The sequence below is a fragment of the Microtus pennsylvanicus genome, chromosome 5, assembly GCF_037038515.1.
Source record: "Microtus pennsylvanicus isolate mMicPen1 chromosome 5, mMicPen1.hap1, whole genome shotgun sequence".
NCBI lineage: Eukaryota > Metazoa > Chordata > Mammalia > Rodentia > Cricetidae > Microtus > Microtus pennsylvanicus.
This window is the reverse complement of record NC_134583.1, coordinates 125,629,382-125,648,628: the sequence shown is the minus strand read 5'-3', so window position 1 is coordinate 125,648,628 and position 19,247 is coordinate 125,629,382. Positions and strand designations below refer to the sequence as shown.

Below are 19,247 nucleotides of genomic sequence, written 5' to 3'. Positions count from 1 at the left end.
TTTTTCTCATTTTTCATATTTCTTTTTTTTCTGGTTATGTTTTTTGGAGCTAGAGATGAACCACGGTCTCACACAGGTAGTCAAGCACACGACCTTTGAGCCATATCTTCGGCCCCAGTCATTTTCTTTTTCGTATTCACCCGCTGACCTTTAATTGGATTTGGTATGTTCTTATAAACTTCTACAATGGATTTTTTTATTACTATTATTGTTTATTTTGTGGGGTTGGGGGTACACATGAGCCTTGGGCACAAGAGGAAGTCACAGAACAACTTTCCGGAGTCGGGTTTCTCCTTCTACCAGGTGACTACTGGGTATTGAATTCAGATCCTTACGCTTGGTGGCAAATTCCTTTACCGGTTGAGCCATCTTAGCTTTTTTGTTTGTTTGTTTTTTGAGAACAAGGTCTCACTAAGTAGACTTAGCTTGGATGGATGCAATAGCCACAGAAGGAAAAACGTAAATAGTACTCAAAATGAAGTCATCATCATTCCTAATTTAACACATGGCATCTAGAGTTCCATTCTCTATGAACAAGCAAATGCAAGTAAAATACTGAAACTGTAGTATTCTAGTCTTTTTGAAAAGTTCAAGGCAAGCCTCAGACCAGAAAAATTGGGTGACCTTCCTTTAAGGCGCGGCCCACAAGCCCCGCCCCCACCTGAGCAGCTCCGCCTCACCTAGGCAGGCACTAGGTAAACCACATTTCCCAGAGGCCCCTGCAAAGCTCCTGCGCCTGCGCATTGAAACGGAGAGGGGGTTGCTGGTGCTCTCCTCGCGCGCTAGCTGTCCGCCTCGCCTCGCGCTCATCTCGCCTGGTTTCCGACCCCCGCCATGGAAGAAGCTGAGACGGACGCCACGGAAAACTGTCGCGCCTCCGAGGCCAAGCGAGCCTCTGCCATGCCTCCGCCGCCGCCTCCCATCTCTCCGCCGGCCCTCACCCCGGCGCCCGCGGCCGGTGAGGAGGGCCCGGCGTCCCTGACCGAGGCGGGCGCTCCCGGCTGCTCCCGCTCTCGGCCCCCGGAGCTGGAGCCCGAGCGCAGCCTGGGCCGTTTGAGGGGCCGCTTCGAGGACTACGACGAGGAGTTGGAGGAGGATGAGGAGATGGAGGAGGAAGAGGAGGAGGAGGAAGACATGAGCCACTTCTCGCTGCGGCTGGAGTCGGGGCGGCCGGACTCCGAGGACGAGGAGGAGGTACCGACGACCCTTCCGGACCTGGCTGTGCCCGAGCGGCCTCTGGGACCGAAAGGGACCGGCAGACCTGCCATTGCTGTCTTCGCTTACAGCTCGCGGCACTTGTGTAGCTCTTCATCCCCGCCCACCCAGGCGTGGCCTCGCTCCTGCTTGGTTTATTTTGCGGGGTCCCTGCAGATCACCTAGGGCACTCTCTGTCCCGCTTCTTTCGGTTGTCTGCAGGACCGGGAGGGGTTAGCCGTCTAGGTTTCGTGAGGCTATCCTCGAGTCTACAAGTCGGACGGAGACGTAGTCATTTTCTGCAGGGTGTTGAGAGGGTGATAAATCCATCACTAACAGTGAGCGTTTGGGTTTTTGTTAACGTGGTGGTCTAATTTGCCCATTTTTGTAACTCTGGAAAGAAAGGCATCCCGGTGGTGGGCGTAGCCCTTTGGTAGTGTTTCTCTGGCCTGCAGGAGGCTTACATTGGGCGAGGCTGTAATACCTTTACTCCCAACATTCGGGAGGTGGAGGCTACAAGTTTAGGGTCGTCCTTGGTAGTGTGGGGATGTCCAGGCTGGTCGAGGGGCGTTTTGTAAAACAACAAAAGAACTGATGCCCTTCACTATCAGCGTAAAGTATATGCCAGAGAAGCGGGATCTCTGAGAAACAGAGATTGAATATTTTGAAGGGTTGAAGGTGCAATTAAGTTACATTGCTTATAATGAAATCTTGAGATTATGGCTTACATTGTTTTGAAATGAAGCCTTACAGTGTTGCTTTGGCCTGGTCTTGAACTCCTGGGCTCAAATGTGCCTTCTGTTTCAGCTAGTAAGGAGGAATATAACCCAAGACTGCCTCACCCGGCTGGTGTATGGCTTGGAGACGGCAAAGGCTTGTATTCTAAACTTGTTACTATTGCATTTGCAGCGCCTGCTGAACCTTGCTGAACTGACCCCGTACATCATGTGTTCTATTTGCAAGGGGTACTTAATAGATGCAACTACCATTACAGAGTGTCTTCATACCTGTAAGCATACAGCTCACATTTCAGAATTGTAGTTTACAAATTTGAAATGTCTTTAAAGTATCCTAAACTAAACATTTTCTCTTCCAATAGTTTGTAAAAGCTGCATTGTAAGACATTTTTACTATGGCAACAGATGCCCAAAATGCAACATAGTTGTCCACCAGACCCAGCCTCTTTATAATATAAGGTAAGAAAAGATGCATTTAAAATGGATTTACCTTTAAAATAATTATTTTAAGTATTTTTTTCTGAAATCTTGATATTGTGTAGTTGTATTGTATTCTTTGAACTCTGTCAAAATTAGCAGAAAGGGCCATGGCATAAGCAATGTGTGTGGAGCATGTACCGTGTGCCAGGCACTGTGATGTGTGCTTGAGAGTATATGGCCGTTAGTGATGGGAATGGGGAAGAAGTGACAGCAGACACAGGTTGGCTATTCTAACCTAACCCTAAAGGGGGGATACTTTCAGCCAGTCATTTCCACTCTGCAGCATGTAGGTCATTCTCAGAATTCCTGAAACAACGAGCCTTACCAATAAAACTTAGGTCATTATAGCATATTAACTGACTTTCCATTTCATGCCGTTTCCTTAGAGAATTGGGGAGAGTTCGAGACAGGGTTTTTCTGTGTAGCACTGGCTGTCCTGGAACTCAAGTTTGTAGAGCAGGCTGGCTTCAAACTCAGATCCCCCTGCCTCTGCCGCCTTCCTAGTGTAAAAGAGTATACTACTCCGCCTGACTTCAATAACTATTTTTTTTAAGGTGTACCATATGTGTACCTGGAGCCCTCAGAAGTTAGAAGAGGGCAATGGGTTCCCTGAAACTGGAATTACAGATGGTTATGAGCTGCCATGTGAGTTCTGGGAATAGATAGAACTTGGGTCCTCTGGAAGAGCAATCTGTGTTCTTAACCATCTCTCAGATGAGATGGTACTTAACAGTTAAAATGGAGTCTTGAAAAAAAGGATAGGAGGTGGGCTAGTAAGATGGCTCAGTGGTTCTTCCAGAGGATCCAGGTTGAATTCCTAGCACCCACAGACACATGCAAGACACAAATAAAATAAAATAGAAACATAAGATAAAAATCATTAAAAAAAAATACGTAGTCCTGTCCTCAAGCTCAAATTCTTACTGAGTGCACAAGACCAAGAAACAGTTAGTGAACTATTCAAGAATCTATAAGATTACATATATATCTTTGGTTTTCTTTCTTTTTTTTTCTTCCCCTTCTCCCAATGTCTTTGGTTTTCTGAGATGAAGTATGTCTTAGGCACTGCGAGTACTGCCTTACTCTGCCGACTCAAGATGTCTGCTCCTAGCCAGACATGGTGGCGCACGCCTTTTAACCCAGCACTCAGGAGGCAGAGGTAGGTGAATCTCTTGAGTTTGAGGCATACAGCAGGTTCCAGGACATTTAGGGCTACCCAGAGAAACCTTGTCTTGAAAAACCAAAAAAATAAAAATTTTTAAAAAGATTTTTTTTTTTGGTTTTTCGAGACAGGGTTTCTCTGTGTTTTTGGAGCCTGTCCTGGAACTAGCTCTTGTAGACCAGGCTGGTCTCAAACTCACAGAGATCCGCCTGCCTCTGCCTCCCAAGTGCTGGGATTAAAGGCGTGCGCCACCACCGTCCGGCTTTAAAAAGATTTTTGCACCTGAGGGAAAACAGTGAATTGACTTTGTACCAAAATTCATTTTTCTGAATGCTGCAATATTCTCTATCTTTTCTTGTCTTAGGTTGGACCGACAGTTACAAGACATAGTGTACAAATTAGTGATCAATCTAGAGGAAAGTAAGTTTCTTTCATTTCATGGTTATGACTCCCAAAGGCTCTGATTCTGCTAGTTACATTTTACATGTAATTTAGTCTGTGTTTTATCATTTTTTTAGGAGAAAAAAAGCAAATGCATGATTTCTATAAAGAAAGAGGTCTAGAAGTACCCAAACCTGGTAAGTTTGAATGTGTACTGTAATGTATTCATGGACTGAAGAGATAAACTGTCCTTGGGGCGCTGTCTTCATTCGCTTTCTGTTAGGTGATAAAGTAGACCTGGTAGGAGCAGCTTAGGGAGAGAGGGTTAGTGTGGCTCACAGGCCACATCACATCATTACAGGGAAATGAAGGCAGAGGAACTGGAGCTCTTAGTCACAACATGCTCACACTCAAGAAGAGAGAAATTCATGCACACATGCATACCCACTGCTCAGCTCACTTCCAACCCAGGGAATGATACTGCCCACTCTTAGGCTGGGTCTTCCCAGATAGATTAACATAATTAAAAACTCCTCACAGGCATGCTCATAAACCCAGCCAGATATAGACAATCCCTCATTAAGACTTCCCAGGTGATTTTAGACTGTCAAGTTGAAAATTAATACCATCACAGGTGCTTTTTGGAAATACCAAGTTATATCCTCCCCAGAAATATTTTGAGGGTAATGCTACAGTATAACCTAACCTAACAGTTTGTAAGAATTAAGGGGACTGGATGTAGTGCATGCCTGTAATCTCAGCACTTAGGAAACTGAGTCAGGAGGATTGCTGTTGAGTCTAAGGCCAGCCTGAGTAACATAATGAGACACTTTGTTTTTTTCAAGACAGGGTTCCTGGATGTAGCCCTGGCTCCTCTGGAACTCACTTTGTAGACCAGGCTGGCCTCAAACTCAGAGGTCCACCTGTCTTTTCCACTTGAGTGAGGGCATTAAAGGTGTGCACCACCACCCCCTGGTGAGACTTTCTTTTTTTTTAAAAAAAGCATGTGATTGCCGGGCAGTGGGGCAGTGGTGGCACACACCTTTAATCCCAGCACTCAGCAGAGGCAGGCGGATCTCTGTGAGTTCGAGGCCAGCCAGGACTGTTACGCAGAGAAACCCTGTCTCAAAAAACAAAACAAAGCAAAACAAAACAAAAGTGTGTGAGGAAGAATCACAAACAGACTCAAGAGCTAGATTTTGTGAGTTTGTTCCTAGCACTGACCCTTGGTTAGGTTAGGTGATGTGAGGAAATAATAGTAGATAATACAGTGACAAACATCTATAAAATAAGGATGAATTAAACACATTGATTAAATGTGTTTACTTGATTAAACACATTGATTAATACCAGCACTTTGAACAGTGCTGGGCACATAGTAACTTACTTTTTTGTTAGTAATAATGTCAGGTAGATTTGGGTTTAAATCCTGATTGTTCTGTTACTTGGGGACCTTAGGCAAATTCTTCTCATATTTTAAGTGTAGCTATTGTACATTTATAATGATTAAATGAGAGTGTAATGTGCTAAGCATGAGTATTGTACATAGTATTTGTAGTTACTTATGTTGTTGCTGTTTTAATGAATTCTCTGTGGCCCATATAAATCAGTCACATGTCTGCCTTTTATTGTGGAGTGGTCCCTGAGCTTACAGTTAATTTTGTTGTTTTTCTTTTCTTTTTTTACATTTATGTTTATTTAGAGAATGTGTGTGTATATGTATGTGTGCAAGTGTATATATGTATGCACACGTGTTTGTACTTGCACAGGAATCCACTGGCAGAAGTTAATACCTCACAAGGTGGATCCTAGGGGTCAGACCCAAAGACTTGGCAGCAAGTACCTCTACCAGCTGAGCCATTTTTCCTACCTTAAAATCATTGATTTTTGATAGATTAACTGATGTTATTACAGAAAAGAAGATTTGTTCAGGGCTTTATAATAATTTAGTCAACATAGTATAATAATACTGTGTGATTCATTCCTTAAAGATGACAATTATTAAATTATTATATTATTAAATTATTATTAAAATTGTAATGCTACGTTAGCTTCTTTGTTTCTGTCTCAATTAGCTGTTCCACAACCAGTCCCTTCAAACAAAGGAAAAACCAAGAAAGTCCTAGAGTCAGTGTTTCGTATTCCACCTGAACTTGATATGTCTTTATTACTTGAGTTCATTGGGTGAGTAACCTAGAAAATGTGTTTGCTTACTTTTTGCATTTGCATTTTGAGTCAAGGTTTTACACTGTAGCCTAGACTAGCTTTGAACTCATCCTCTGGTGCTTGGTTTTCAGTTTGTAATCCACCATGCTTGGCTTGTAAATTACCTTTTGGGGGTGAAGAGGTGTTCCAGTGGTTAAGAGCATTTGCTGTTCTTGCAGAGGATAGTTCCCAATCATGTCATATTGCTCACAGCTGTCTGTAACTCCAGTTTGAGAGGATCTGTGTTGTTTTTAACAAAATATCAATCATTTGATTTTACGAATAAAGATTGGAACCCAGATGCTGGGGTGAAAGCCTGCTAGCTCAGAGAGGCAGAGAAAGAGCCCAGCTGACATTTTTCTTCAGCTCTCAAACCAGCCTTCTCAAACTCAAGGTCCCTCCCATCTCTTTCTTTCTTTCTTTCTTTCTTTCTTTCTTTCTTTCTTTCTTTCTTTCTTTCTTTCTTTCTTTCTTTCTTTTAAAATATTTATTTATTATGTATACAATATTCTGTCTGTGTGTACGCCTGCAGGCCAGAAGAGGGCACCAGACTCCATTACAGATGGTTGTGAGCCACCATGTGGTTGCTGGGAATTGAACTCAGGACCTTTGGAAGAGCAGGCAATGCTCTTAACCTCTGAGCCATCTCTCCAGCCCCCCTCCCATCTCTATCCTCCTGACTCCCTCTTACTCTGTTTTTTTTTTACTTAATAATCTTGTATTCACTTCCTGTCAGCTGGTTGGTTGTTTTGCCTCTTGATCTGTGGCTGACTTTATTTCTGTGTACAAAATTCAAGCAGAAAGCTCTTGGATTAAAGGTGTGTGACATCGCAACTATCCACAATCTTGGGGTTTATAGTGTCATCAAATATCCTGCAGCAGATCTGACACCCTTTTCTGGCCTTCTCAGTTTCCTGCAGGCATGTGGTGTACATGCCTACACTCGGGACACACATGAAATAAGTCTTCTGCTTTTAGATTAATTTTATGAATGTTTTGCTTGCAGGTATGTTATATATGTGTACCATGTAAATACCTAGTGCCCAAGGAGATCAGAGAAAGGTGTTGAATTCCTTGTACCTGGAGTTACAGTTGTGAGCTGCTATGTGGGTTCTGGGAACCAAACCAAGGTATTCCGCAAGAGCAACAAATATTTTCAATTGCTGAGAGATCTCAATCCCAAGTAATTCTTTTTCTTTAAAGAAAGAAAATTGCCATTTAACTTTAATGTAGTGAATTTTCTTCTTGACAGATTCCTTATTAGCCCGTGATTTCCTGGAACTGATTGTTTTGTTTTTTTATTGTTGTTTGAGACAGGATTTCTCAGTATAGCCCTCGCTGTCCTGGAACTCAGTCTGTAGACCAGGCTGGCCTCAAACTCAGAGATGTTCCTGCCTCTGCTTGACATTCTTTTTGTGCCTAGCTGACCTTAAATTCTAGATCCTCATGACTAAGGGTTTCCCAGGTACTATGACTATAAGCATGTGCTGCCAGGCCTCATTTAAATAAAGAAACCCAAATTAAATCCCAACAGTTGTGTAATAATGAATTATGGAATATTTAAGATTCAAAAGAGTACACGGTAACCCGTGGTGTCCTTATCTCATAGTAGCACACATGATCTTAGCATGAAGGAGGATCACTGCATTCAGGGCTAGCTTGAGCCATATACAAGACCCTGCATGCTTTGGCTCCCCTGTTCTCCCAAAAGAAAAACCTGGCCAAACACAATTGATAATAAAACAAACCAACCAAGAAACAAAACTCTTATTTTTGTTTATAGTCAAGAAGCCTTGTTCCCTTCCCTCAGGTTTAATAACCACTCTCTGAAGAGCAGTTATCCTTCATTTCTTTGCAGTTTTTGATCAATTGCAAGGCAGGTCTGAGATGGACACACGAGACCTTTTTTTTTTTTAAATTAGACTGAGCAAGGTAGCACACGCCTTTAATCCCAGCACTTGGGAGGTGGAGGCAGGTGGATCTGTGAGTTACAGGCCAGCTGGGGGGGGGCTATGCAATGAGACCGGTTCATAAACTTTCTCCCCCTCAGGAAATGAAGTGTGCAAAGTTTAAAATGCGGTATTAAACTGCACTTGTTTTACCACTAGGTGGCAGAAGTGACAATCTTATTTCTTTCCAAAGATTTAGATAACCATGTTTTAAAAATAGAATAAGGCCTGGCCTAGTAGTATGCATGCCTTTAATCCTAGCTCTTGGGAGGCAGAGGCAGGCAGATCTCTGTGAGTTTGAGTGCAGCCTGGTCTACATCTCAAGCCCAGAACAGCCAGACTACCCAGAAGCTTGTTCTCAACCTACTGCTCCTCCAATCCCACCCCACCCCAAAATGCTGGGTGTGGTAACACACAGCTGTAAAACTCCAGTGTTCAGGAGGTGGAAGCAGGAGAGTCAGAGATTCAAGATTAGCCTCAACTGCATAGTGAGTTCCGGACCAACCCCAGCTACATGAGCTCTTGTCTCAAAACATAATATAAAAATTGAGGCTGGTGAGATGGCTCAGCAGGGAAAGTCACTGTCAAGCCTGTCCACCTGAGGTAGATCCCAGGAACTCGTATGATGGAAGGAGAGAACTGATGCCTGCAAGTTCTCTTCTGACCTCCACATGGAAAGCACTGTGGTGTGAGCGTCAATATAAAACAAATGTAAAAAAAAGTTTTTTAGCCCATTATGGTGGCATGCGCCTTTAATCCCAGCATGCGGGAGGCAGAGGCAGGTGGATCTCTGTGAGTTCAAGGCCAGCCTGGTCTATAAGAGCTAGTTTCAGGATAGGCACCAAAGCTACAGAGAAACCTTGTCTCAAAAAAAACCCAATAAATAAAGTATTAATATTGAGTAACCATTCCTTTATTTTTTCAGTGCTAATGAAGATACAGGACACTTTAAGGTAATGCATTTTTTGTTTACTTAGAGGATGCTATAGATAAAAATTCTGAATCAGATTAGCAATCAAGTAGAGATTATCTTTAATTAAAATGTTTGATAAGCAAGCTACTGAAATTCAACAGTAACAGTAATGCTATATTAGTGTCTCAGGGTAAGGAACATTAAGCGGAGCTTTGTTACTGATTCAGAAAGTAATATAAGGAAAATAAGTAAATAATTTACAAAACCAAATGCCATTGATTGGTTATTCATTTTTTTTTAGGTTTTTGAAATAGATCTTATATAGCCCCATGCTGGCCTTGAATTTGTTATGCAGCCAAAGATGACTTTGAACTTCTGATTATCCTGCCTCTACTTTCCAAGTGCTAGGATTACAAGCATGTACTACCAGTCCCAACTTTAATGTAATTTTAAAAAATTCTAAGAGTCAGGTTTGGTAATTATAAGCTTGTTTTCCTACCTCTCTGGAGGCTGCAGCAAGAGGATCCAAAATTTGAAGCCAGCCTAGGCTACTCTGTAAGACCAGTCTTAAAAAAAAAAAAAATCCAAAGTGTCTTGTATAGTTGGTGCTTAGAGTTTAACATGAATTTAAATTTTTATATTTAACATTTTTGACTAAGTTAACCTGCCTTAACTTGTCACTTCAAGCATTCACTGAGATTTGAGGTAAGAATAAAACTACTTTGTATCATACTTTGTCAGTTGTTGAGATGTATAGCAAGCTAAAGACACCTAGAAAAGTAGATCTCTGATGTATTTGTGATAAAGATTGTTCATTTTATTAAGAAATGGCAGAGTTGTTTTGTTTGTGACACCTATGTACTAGAGTTCTAAGGGAAAACCCATGGCTGTGTGAGTCCCAACAGGCAAGGCTCAGTTACCCATCTTGTTGTGACAGTTGAGGCGAGTTTGGACTAGAGATAGAGTTCCAGTTGGTGTGGCTTTTTCTTGCCACACTCCATAACCAGTGTGGTTCCTATGCCTGTAATCCCAGCACTTGTGAGGTACATGTCAAGTTCAGGGCAACTCTGGGTAATATTGTCTGGGGAAAATATCGATGAAAAGCATTAAAAGGTTTAATCAGTATTGCCACATTAGGAAAAGAACAGTTAAAGAGGTTCCGTGATTCATTTGTCTTAAAGTCACTGGCTTAGCTTTTTGTGGTGGTTGTTCTTTTGTGTTTTTGAGACAAGTTCTCATTCTGTAGCCCAGCTAACCTGGAACTCATGTAGCCCAGTCTGGCCTTGAATTCATGGCACTCTGCTTGCCTTAATGCTAGGAATTTATGTGTGAATCACCATGCCTGGCAACTTTAGGTTTAAACAGAGCTGGGGCAAGAGGCAAGTATTTAACAAGTTTTGATCAGACTGTGGTCTGATGGGTCATTACCTTAGTTCTGCCTCTTGAAGCTGGTTCAGGAGTTTTTATTGTTTGAGGGGACAGTTTGGTTCTCTTGAGATGGTTGTTCTGGCTAAAGATGTTCTCACAATGGGGAGATCTGTCTGTGAGGTTCTGCTGTACCTAGAATCTAAGGTGACTCATTTTAGTGGAGATCTTCAGATGCCTGTGGGGAATCGGGAACAGGATATTGTAAAAGATGGCAGCATGGGGCAGGAGAGATGGCTCAGCAATTAAGAGCCTAGACTGCTCTTGCAGAGGAGCTGATTGTGGTTCCCAGCACACTCATCGAGCGGCTCACAACTACCTGTAACGCTAGCTACCTATGTCTAGATTTCTTCTTATTTTAAATTTTAGAAAGAAATTCTCTTTCTTTTTTCTTTCTTTCTTTCTTTCTTTCTTTCTTTCTTTCTTTCTTTCTTTCTTCCTTTCTTCCTTTCTTCCTTTCTTCCTTTCTTCCTTTCTTCCTTTCTTCCTTTTTTTTTTTTAAATGAAATAGGCCTATAGCTTAGGTTGTCCTTAGCTCATGGCAGTTTTCCTGCCTCAGCTTTTAGAGTACTGGGATTATAGATGTGAGCCACCATACTTGACTTCAAAAAAACAAAAACAAAAACCCTTGTTTTCTCAAGTATATGTATATGTTGTCCAGGCTGTCTTAGCTCTTAGGCTCAATTAAACCCGAACTGCAGGCATGTACTGCCTTGCTCTTGTGTCGTCTTCTCCCAAGTAGATGAAACTACAAGCAGGTGCTGCAATGCCCGGATTTTCTTGTTTTGTCGTGTGTGTGTGTGTATGTGTGTGTGTATGTGTGTGTACTTATTTGTAACAGGATGCCAACCATAGCTCAGGCTGATCTTGAACTTAAATCCTCTTGTTTCCACTTCTTAAGTTTTAGGATTTCAGACATGTAGCATTGGACTGGACTTCCTTGTTTTTCATGAACTTTTAAAGTAAATCAACAAGCTTTTCTATTAAAAATGTTGTTGGCATATTTAAAAGATTTGCAGAATTTCTATTTTTTTTTTTTTTGGATTACAAATTGACTCAAGTTCATAGCAGTTTTTTTTAAGAGCCTACTGAATTATCTTGGCTTAAAAATTTGCGTTAAAGTTTGTAATTTTATGTATGTGTATACTTAAATAATCTGAAAAGTCTTGTCTGTTTTTGTAGCCATTAGAAAAGAAGTTTGTGCGTGTTTCAGGAGAAGCAACTATTGGGCATGTAGAGAAATTTCTTAGAAGAAAAATGGGTCTTGATCCAGCTTGTCAGGTACAGTACATGTATGTAAAAGGAAAGGTGAGGTTGAAAGACTACCTTTGACATACTGAAAAATTGTCTCTAGAATCATGCAGTGGCTTTTATATGATACAGATACTACGACTATTAATAGAATGTTGATATAACTGATATTAGTTATAATTCTCCAAGAAACAAAACTGACAGAATGAATATAAATATAATAAATATATGTATTAAATATATATATGTGTGTGTGTATAGGTTTACTAGAATGTTTTACCGGCTGTGATCCAACTAGTCCAACAATGAATGTCTCTTGATGCAAAAGTCAAGAATCTGATAGTTGAGTCCACGGGGATAAGACAGCTGGTCTTCATTCTGCATACTAGAAACAGCAAAATAATGCCCAAGCAGCAGGATAGATGAACTCTCTAGTGAGATAGGCTGCCACCAGCAGGTCGATCTTCTGACCTCAAATGATCCATTTAAGAAAATTCTGCACAGCTTGTCAGTGGTGGCACACACTTTTAATCCCAGGTCAGGGAAAGTCTTTGGGATTTAGTTCTCTACCTCCACTGTGGGTTCTGGGGATCAAATTAGATTGTTGGGCTTGCTCACTCAGCAAGTACTTTTATCTACTGAGTCATTTTCCAAACCCATTTATTTGTTTGTTTGTTTGTTTGTGATTTTTGGAGACAGGGTTTCTCTATTTTCCCCAGCCCATTTATTTGTTTGTTTATTTACTTATTTGACAGGGTTACTTTATAGCCCTGTTATCTTGGTACTCACTTTATAGATTAAGTTAAGTAAGATCTGCCTGCCTCTGTCACCTTCCAAGTGCTGGGATTAAAAACGTGTACCACCATGCCTAGATTCTAGGCCCACTGTTTTAGATTTACTTCATTTTTTTCTTTAACGTAATATGTGTGTGTACTGTGTGCATGCTTAGTGCCCCCAGAGGCCAAAAATATCGCATTGGATCCCTCAGAACTAGAGTTACAGACTTTCGTAAGCTTCCTTGTGGATGCTGGGACTTGAACCTGAGCCCTCTATAATAGTAGCAATTACTCTTAATCACTGAGCCATCTCTCTAGACTCCCAATATATTGTTCTTATTGATAAAGATCATCTATATATTTGTGCAACATTTACAAGAATATTTTGAAATTTGTACGCTATGAAATGACTAAATTGAACTAACAGAATCTTCTTTATTTTTCTCTGGAGACAGGGTTTTTCTGTGTAGCTCTGGCTGTACTAGAACTCACTTTGTAGACCAGGCTGACCTCAAAGTCAGAGAGCCCACTGTTTCTGCCTCCCAAGTGCTGGGATTAAAGGTGTGCACCACCATGCTCAGCAAAAAGAAAAAGAAAAAAAGCCACACCTATTTCAACAAGGCCACAACACCTAATAATACCACTCCCTTAGGGGGGGTCATTTTCTTTCAAACTACCAGAGTCTAAGTTATAGACTGTTGTGAGCCACAGTGTGGGTGCTGGGTATTGAACCTTGGTCCTCTGGAAGAGCAGCAAGTCCCCTTGATCACTGAGCCAGCCTAATAATGCTTTTTAAAAGATGAGACACTGAAAATGTTTATTCTCTTGACTGATCTGTAAAATATGGGCTTGGGACAGAGAGGTGGCTAAAGACACTTGCCTTGCAAGTTGAGTCACCTGAATTCAGTCCCTTGAGCCACATAGTTGTGGAAGGAGAAAACTGACTCTACACAGCAGTCAAAGCTTTGACCTCCACACACTCACTGTGGCACACAGGCTTATACAAATCTGCACACATACGATCTTTTTTTTAAAAAGACAGTTTTACTTTTTTTCTCATAATATTCAAGAGTTTTAGAAATTATTTAAATTTTTTAAAATTTTGCCAGCTCTTAGTTATGTAGGTAAATATTCCTTTTTTTTTTTTTTTTTTGGTTTTTCGAGACAGGGTTTCTCTGTGGCTTTGGAGCCTGTCCTGGAACTAGCTCTTGTAGACCAGGCTGGTCTCAAATCTTACTGTTAATTCATACCTCGTAGTGGTCATAACTTAGCATTTTCTCAAAATATTGAAATAATGGTAAAGATTATCAAAGATATAGACCCATGAATTGTGACTTTCGGTGTTTAAGCTTTCCAAATCCTAAAGATGATAAATAAGTTGTTTCATTACGCTATATTGGAGATCGCACCCAGGGCTTTATACTTGCTAAGTAATACCACTGAGCTCATCTCACAGCCTCCTTTTTTGTTTTATGTTTATTTTTTAATTTTTTTTATTTTATATGTATGGGTCTTTTGCCTGCATTTATTTATCTGTGTACCACCTGTACGCAGTACTCAAGGAGGTTAGAAGAGGATATTTATCCTCTGTAACTGGAGTTACAGATGACTGTGAGCTGCCATGTGGGTGCTGGGCTTAACTGGGTGCCCTTAGCTGCTGAGCCATCTTTCTAGCCCTTTGATTTTTTGCTTGTTTTGTTTTGAGACAGGATCTCATTGTGTAACATGGCTGGTCTGGCCTATTACTAAGAGATCCAGCTCCACAGTACATGTTTGTAGTCCAGGCCCAGGCACCGATAGATAGATTCCCTGAGCTCATTAGCCTTCCAGCCTAACCAATTAGTAAGCTCTAGTTCCAGGGAAAATAAGTTAAGACAGTGATAGAGGACATTTTTTGGACTCCATGAACAAGGGTGCACATAAACACTGTAATTTTTAGAAAATTACTATAAAATAGTTAAATACAATCGTGAAGTAGTCATGCTAATTCCCCTCTTCACATGTTTTGAAGCAGGAAAGTGGTCTGATATAGCCCGTTGTTTTCCCATAGGTAGATATCATCTGCGGTGATCACTTACTGGAACGGTACCAAACTCTACGGGAAATCCGGCGTGCAATAGGTGATGCAGCAATGCAGGTTGGTTTTGGACTTTATCAGACTTATGCTAAACAGATTTACAATGTAATGAATTATAAGAATTCTGTGGTGATAGAGCTGAAGAAATGGCTCAGGGATTGAGTACTGCCTCATCTTGCAGAGGACCTAAATTTGCTGTTGAGTTTGAGGACCTTGGGCTACATAGTCTATACGTCAAGCAAAACCAAAGATTCATAAACAAAAATCTTTGAATTTTAATTGAGTGTGGCAGGAAACTATTGGAAACTTCTTGTAGTGATACTTCATTTGTATTTTAATAAATAAAGCATGCCTGAAGATCACAGAGTAAAACAGCCCCACTGATCAGCCTTACAGACTAGGCAGTGGTGACACACACCTTTAATCCCAGTAGCCACACTAGTTTGCCATAGAAACCAGGCGGTAGTGGTGCACACCTTTATTCTCAGCCCTAGAGAGGAATATAAGATGGGAGAAGACAACTCTCACTCACATTTTGAGGATTCAGGAGGCAGGATCACCATTTCGGACTGAGGTAGAGGTAAGAACCTGTGGCTGACTGTTTAGCTTTTCTGACCTTCAGGTTAAACCCCAGTATCAGTCTCTGGGTTTTTATTAATCATGCTACAACTTCTGAACAAAACGAAAGTGGCAGTTTGATTTATTACTCAAGAGTGCTAGTGGAGACAGCTGAAATTGCTTTATAATAGCCACATTTGCTGGGTGTGGTGGCACTCATACTGTCACTTGGTAGGTGGAAGCAGGAAGACCAGGAGTTAAGGCCACCCTTGGCTACATAGTTAGTTTGAGACCTGCTGAGCTATTTGAGACACTCAAGGCTTTAATACAGTCTCAACATTACCTGGTAATTCCCTTAACATGCATTAATACATTTATGAGAGTGGAGACCACTGATCTAATTACCTTCCACTAAGCACCACATCTTCAACACTCTACACTGGGAATCAAACTTTAGATTTGAACCTATGAAGGACAAACCATAAACTGGCATAGAGTTAAAAGTTAACGGTGATAGAGATATGAATAGAAAATATAAATTTAAATGTTGTTTACATATACATATTTATAGAAAATATAAATGTAGCATCTAGATTACATTTAAATTACAAGCAATTATTTTGAAAGATATGTTCATATATATGCACTGAAGTAATTTGAGATCTTAAAACAGCTTGTAAGCTACACTGAGTTTTATATCTGCATATCAATGTATTATTCTGAAAAATGATACTTTTTAACTTCTGAACTATGACAAAAATGCAAAAGTATGATTTTTATGTATATAAATCTGGTAATGGAATCTTTGTATTTGTGTTACATGGACATTCACTTTGATCATGCTAATTTGAGTAGGTATAATGATGGTTCATGGATCAAATATGGTATATCATGTTTTATTTGACCTATATTCTCCCCCACACACTTATTTATTGATTGATTGATTGATTGATTGATTGTGAGGCTGAGTTTCTCTATGTAACAGCTCTGGCTGTCCCAATTGCTGGTCTTTTCTATATTTTAAATTTTTAAATTCATGCAGATAAGCATCTGCTTTTTGGTTTATCGTTGATGTTTGCCATTCCTTACTATCTCACATTCATTTACATTACATTACTTTTCTGGCTTTTGTGAGCATTTGAATTTGTATATCCTTTCCCAGAATCTTCTTGTCTTTGCTGGAGTTTCCAGGAACAGAAGCCAGGTTGCAGTGGGTTGAGTCTTTCTCAGATAGATCAAGTATTCAGTCTGTGAATAGTCTGTGGACAAAAAAAGTTCTCGGTTGTTTTTGGTCATAAATGCCTGTCCCTGATTAGCTGTGGTTATATGAGAGGTACACATTGGCTTCTGAGCGTCATCATTGAGCTGTTTGGGGTGTGTCACCTGAGCTGCTCAGGAGGCTAGGGCAAAAATTGTTTTCAGCCCAGAAATTTTTGGCCAGACTGGGCCCATCTTTCAAAAGGACCTAGAGTCTGGAGAGATGACTCAGCAGTTAGGAGCCTGTAGTGCTCCTGTAGAATTTGGTTCATAGCACCCTTGTCAGGCAGCTCACAATTCTAAGTCTTAAGAAGAAAGGAATGGGAGGCATGGTGGTGCGAGCCTGGAATCCTAGCAGTTATTCAGAGAGTAAGGCCAGACAGAGCCGTATAACAAGATTCTGACTCAGAAAAAGAGAAAGAGGGGCTGGAGAGATGGCTCAGCGGTTAAGAGCATTGACTGCTTTTCCAAGGTCCCGAGTTCAATTCCCAGCAACCACACGATGGCTCACAACCATCTGTAATGAGATTTGACGCCTTCATAAATCTTTTACCAAAAAGAAAGAAAGAAAAAAGATACATTGACAGGGAGTTTTTGGTCATGCCAATAAAAACCAGCTATATTTATCTTGTACTCTCTTTTTTAATGTTAAAGAATTTCTCATTACTGTTAGATTATAAAAAATAGGCCATGTTGGTTTGTTCATATATCATACATAACTAGTTCTGAAAGAACTGAATAGTCTTTTTTTTCACTTTCCAGGATGGTCTGCTTGTTCTTCATTACGGTCTTGTGGTCTCTCCTTTGAAAATAACATGAAGAATTGAGGGTATATGAGGAAGAAAATGCAGTAAGGGTGCTTCTGCAGGTCTGCATCACACCAAAGATTCTCAGAAACACGTAGCCACCACTACTTTGTGCTGTTAAGAGCTAGCTTCTGATTTTCCACACCAGAACCCTAGCATTGTGTGTACAACTTGAAACAATAGAATGTATTTACTACACTAGAGACTATATACAAAGCACTCAAAACTCAGGGGAAAAACTGAAAACACTGAATTTTAAAATTCCTTGTGATTCCAAATACGAGGAAGTTGCTGGTTGCTTCCCATCTTTGAGGTAGGTTGGTCATCTGGCAGCTAGGATTCTGCCCTCCAGGCTGCATGGGTCGGGCAGGTGTCCTTGCAGAGCAGCTTTGCTTTGAGTTCAGAGCCAGTCCGTTAAACCGCAGGGTGCACTCAGCACCAAAACTACTGTTCATTACACAATCCTGTCCTATTCTAAACGTTAAAAACCAACAGTGATCCTACTAAAGCAGTGTTATCCAGCTCTGAGACAGTGGAGAGACTGTCTCCTGTTGGGTACGGCTCTTAACATCCCTAAATATGAGGTGCTTCTCTGTGATGTTTTATTTGCATAGATCAGTGCTACTGGACAGGTGTCAGATGGGTTCCCTCAGTGTGGCTGTTGATAATGGCACTTGTCATGGCACTGCTTCTGAAAGTAGCAAAAAATTTCAGGTGAATTACCAGAAGTTTACAGAATCCTTACTGTTTCCTCTGTCACTTACCTTAACTGGTTCTATGTTTAATGTTTGTTTTATCATCACTGGGATAAAGAATGAGAGTCTGAGAACCTTGCTTTCATGAAGTAAGGTCATGAAATTTATTTTAAACTTAATGTTTAAAATTAATTTTAAGCATTATTTTGCCTAAAATTAGCATCTTGATGCTTTCTAGAAGAAATATTTTATAGACTCTTATTCCACAGCAAAATTTCCAAATCTGTACAGAAACTTATAAGATTGAACTTACATTGGCAGATGTTTTGTAAAAAATTTGTGAAATTGTGTGTGAATCTCTTCTGACATTTAATAAAATTTATTTTATCCAATGTTGATTTCTTGACATTTTTTCTTTATTTTTTATTGTATGTATGTGTGTGCTATAATATCGTGGGAGGAAAGCAAAAGAATAATTTCTCTTCATCCACCGTGTGAGTCCTGCAGTTCAAATTCAGATAGTCAGGCCTGATGGCAACACCTTTATCTATGAGACAGCTCAGCAGCCCTTGGCTGGGTTTTAAAAAACAAAACACTTCAAAAGACAGGTGTCTGAATTAAAGTGCCGTGACTAGGTATTTAATCGGTGTCTTGACACTTGCCGCTGCTGTGCTGTGCCGAGCTGCTGTGACAGTAGACAGTTGTAGAATCCATGCCACGGCAACTGAGGCAGCCAGCATCTAGTTAGGATTTCCAGGCCATCCTCAGGTCAAATCCAGAGGATGCAAATTAAAACCAGCAAAGGGAATAGGCACATTTCCTGGAGTTAAGGACAACGAGACACAAGTTTCTGCTTGATTTACTCCAGTTGTCATGTAGGGGCAGTTGTTCTCAGAAATTAGTGTGATGATGTCTTGCCAACAAGTTCACTGTATTATTCCGTTTTAGTGGGAGTTAAGGAGGCACTAGTGTATTTGTGATTTTGGTAGTTAGCTTCTTATACCGCAGAACCTACCCACAAGCAAGTTACACTGTTAGCATAAACTTCATGCCATGGCCCCAAATCTCTGGTGTACACTGGTAATCAAAGCCTGATGAATTTACCCTTTATTGTGTAATATCACATACTAGAAATCCTGGTTTGTTGCCAGAGAGAGAGATGGCTCAGTGGATAATGTTGCCCATGCCAAGCCTTAAGTTCAATATCTGGAACTCACGTGGTAGGAGAGAACCAGTTCCTACAGATAGTTCTGACCTCCACATGTCTGTTATGGCATGCCTCCCATACATATATTCATACACAATAAATAATGAAAATAAAATTTTGTTCGGGGTGTGGGGGCTTAGGTCAGAAGTTACTCAGATGGTCCTCAGGGGCTGT

The 19,247-nt window shown here is 40.7% G+C and overlaps 1 protein-coding gene across 6 annotated transcripts; it reads left to right on the top strand.

Annotated features, from left to right (window-relative positions):
• Positions 1 to 756: 756 nt before the first annotated feature.
• Pcgf6 (polycomb group ring finger 6) lies at positions 757 to 18,258 on the top strand. Of its 6 annotated transcripts, none has more exons than XM_075974322.1 (11): positions 757 to 1,194; positions 2,104 to 2,203; positions 2,294 to 2,390; positions 3,938 to 3,993; positions 4,092 to 4,151; positions 6,030 to 6,138; positions 9,034 to 9,061; positions 9,709 to 9,726; positions 11,629 to 11,727; positions 14,524 to 14,610; positions 17,128 to 18,258. In XM_075974322.1, the coding sequence occupies exons 1-11, from the start codon at positions 835 to 837 to the stop codon at positions 17,182 to 17,184; spliced, it is 1,071 nt and encodes a 356-aa protein (XP_075830437.1). In that variant the 5' UTR covers positions 757 to 834; the 3' UTR covers positions 17,185 to 18,258. The 6 variants fall into 6 exon arrangements, with proteins under 6 accessions (XP_075830437.1, XP_075830439.1, XP_075830434.1 ...); XM_075974324.1 differs by having other exon boundaries at positions 6,006 to 6,138; positions 14,528 to 14,610; XM_075974319.1 differs by having other exon boundaries at positions 6,006 to 6,138.
• Positions 18,259 to 19,247: the final 989 nt, after the last annotated feature.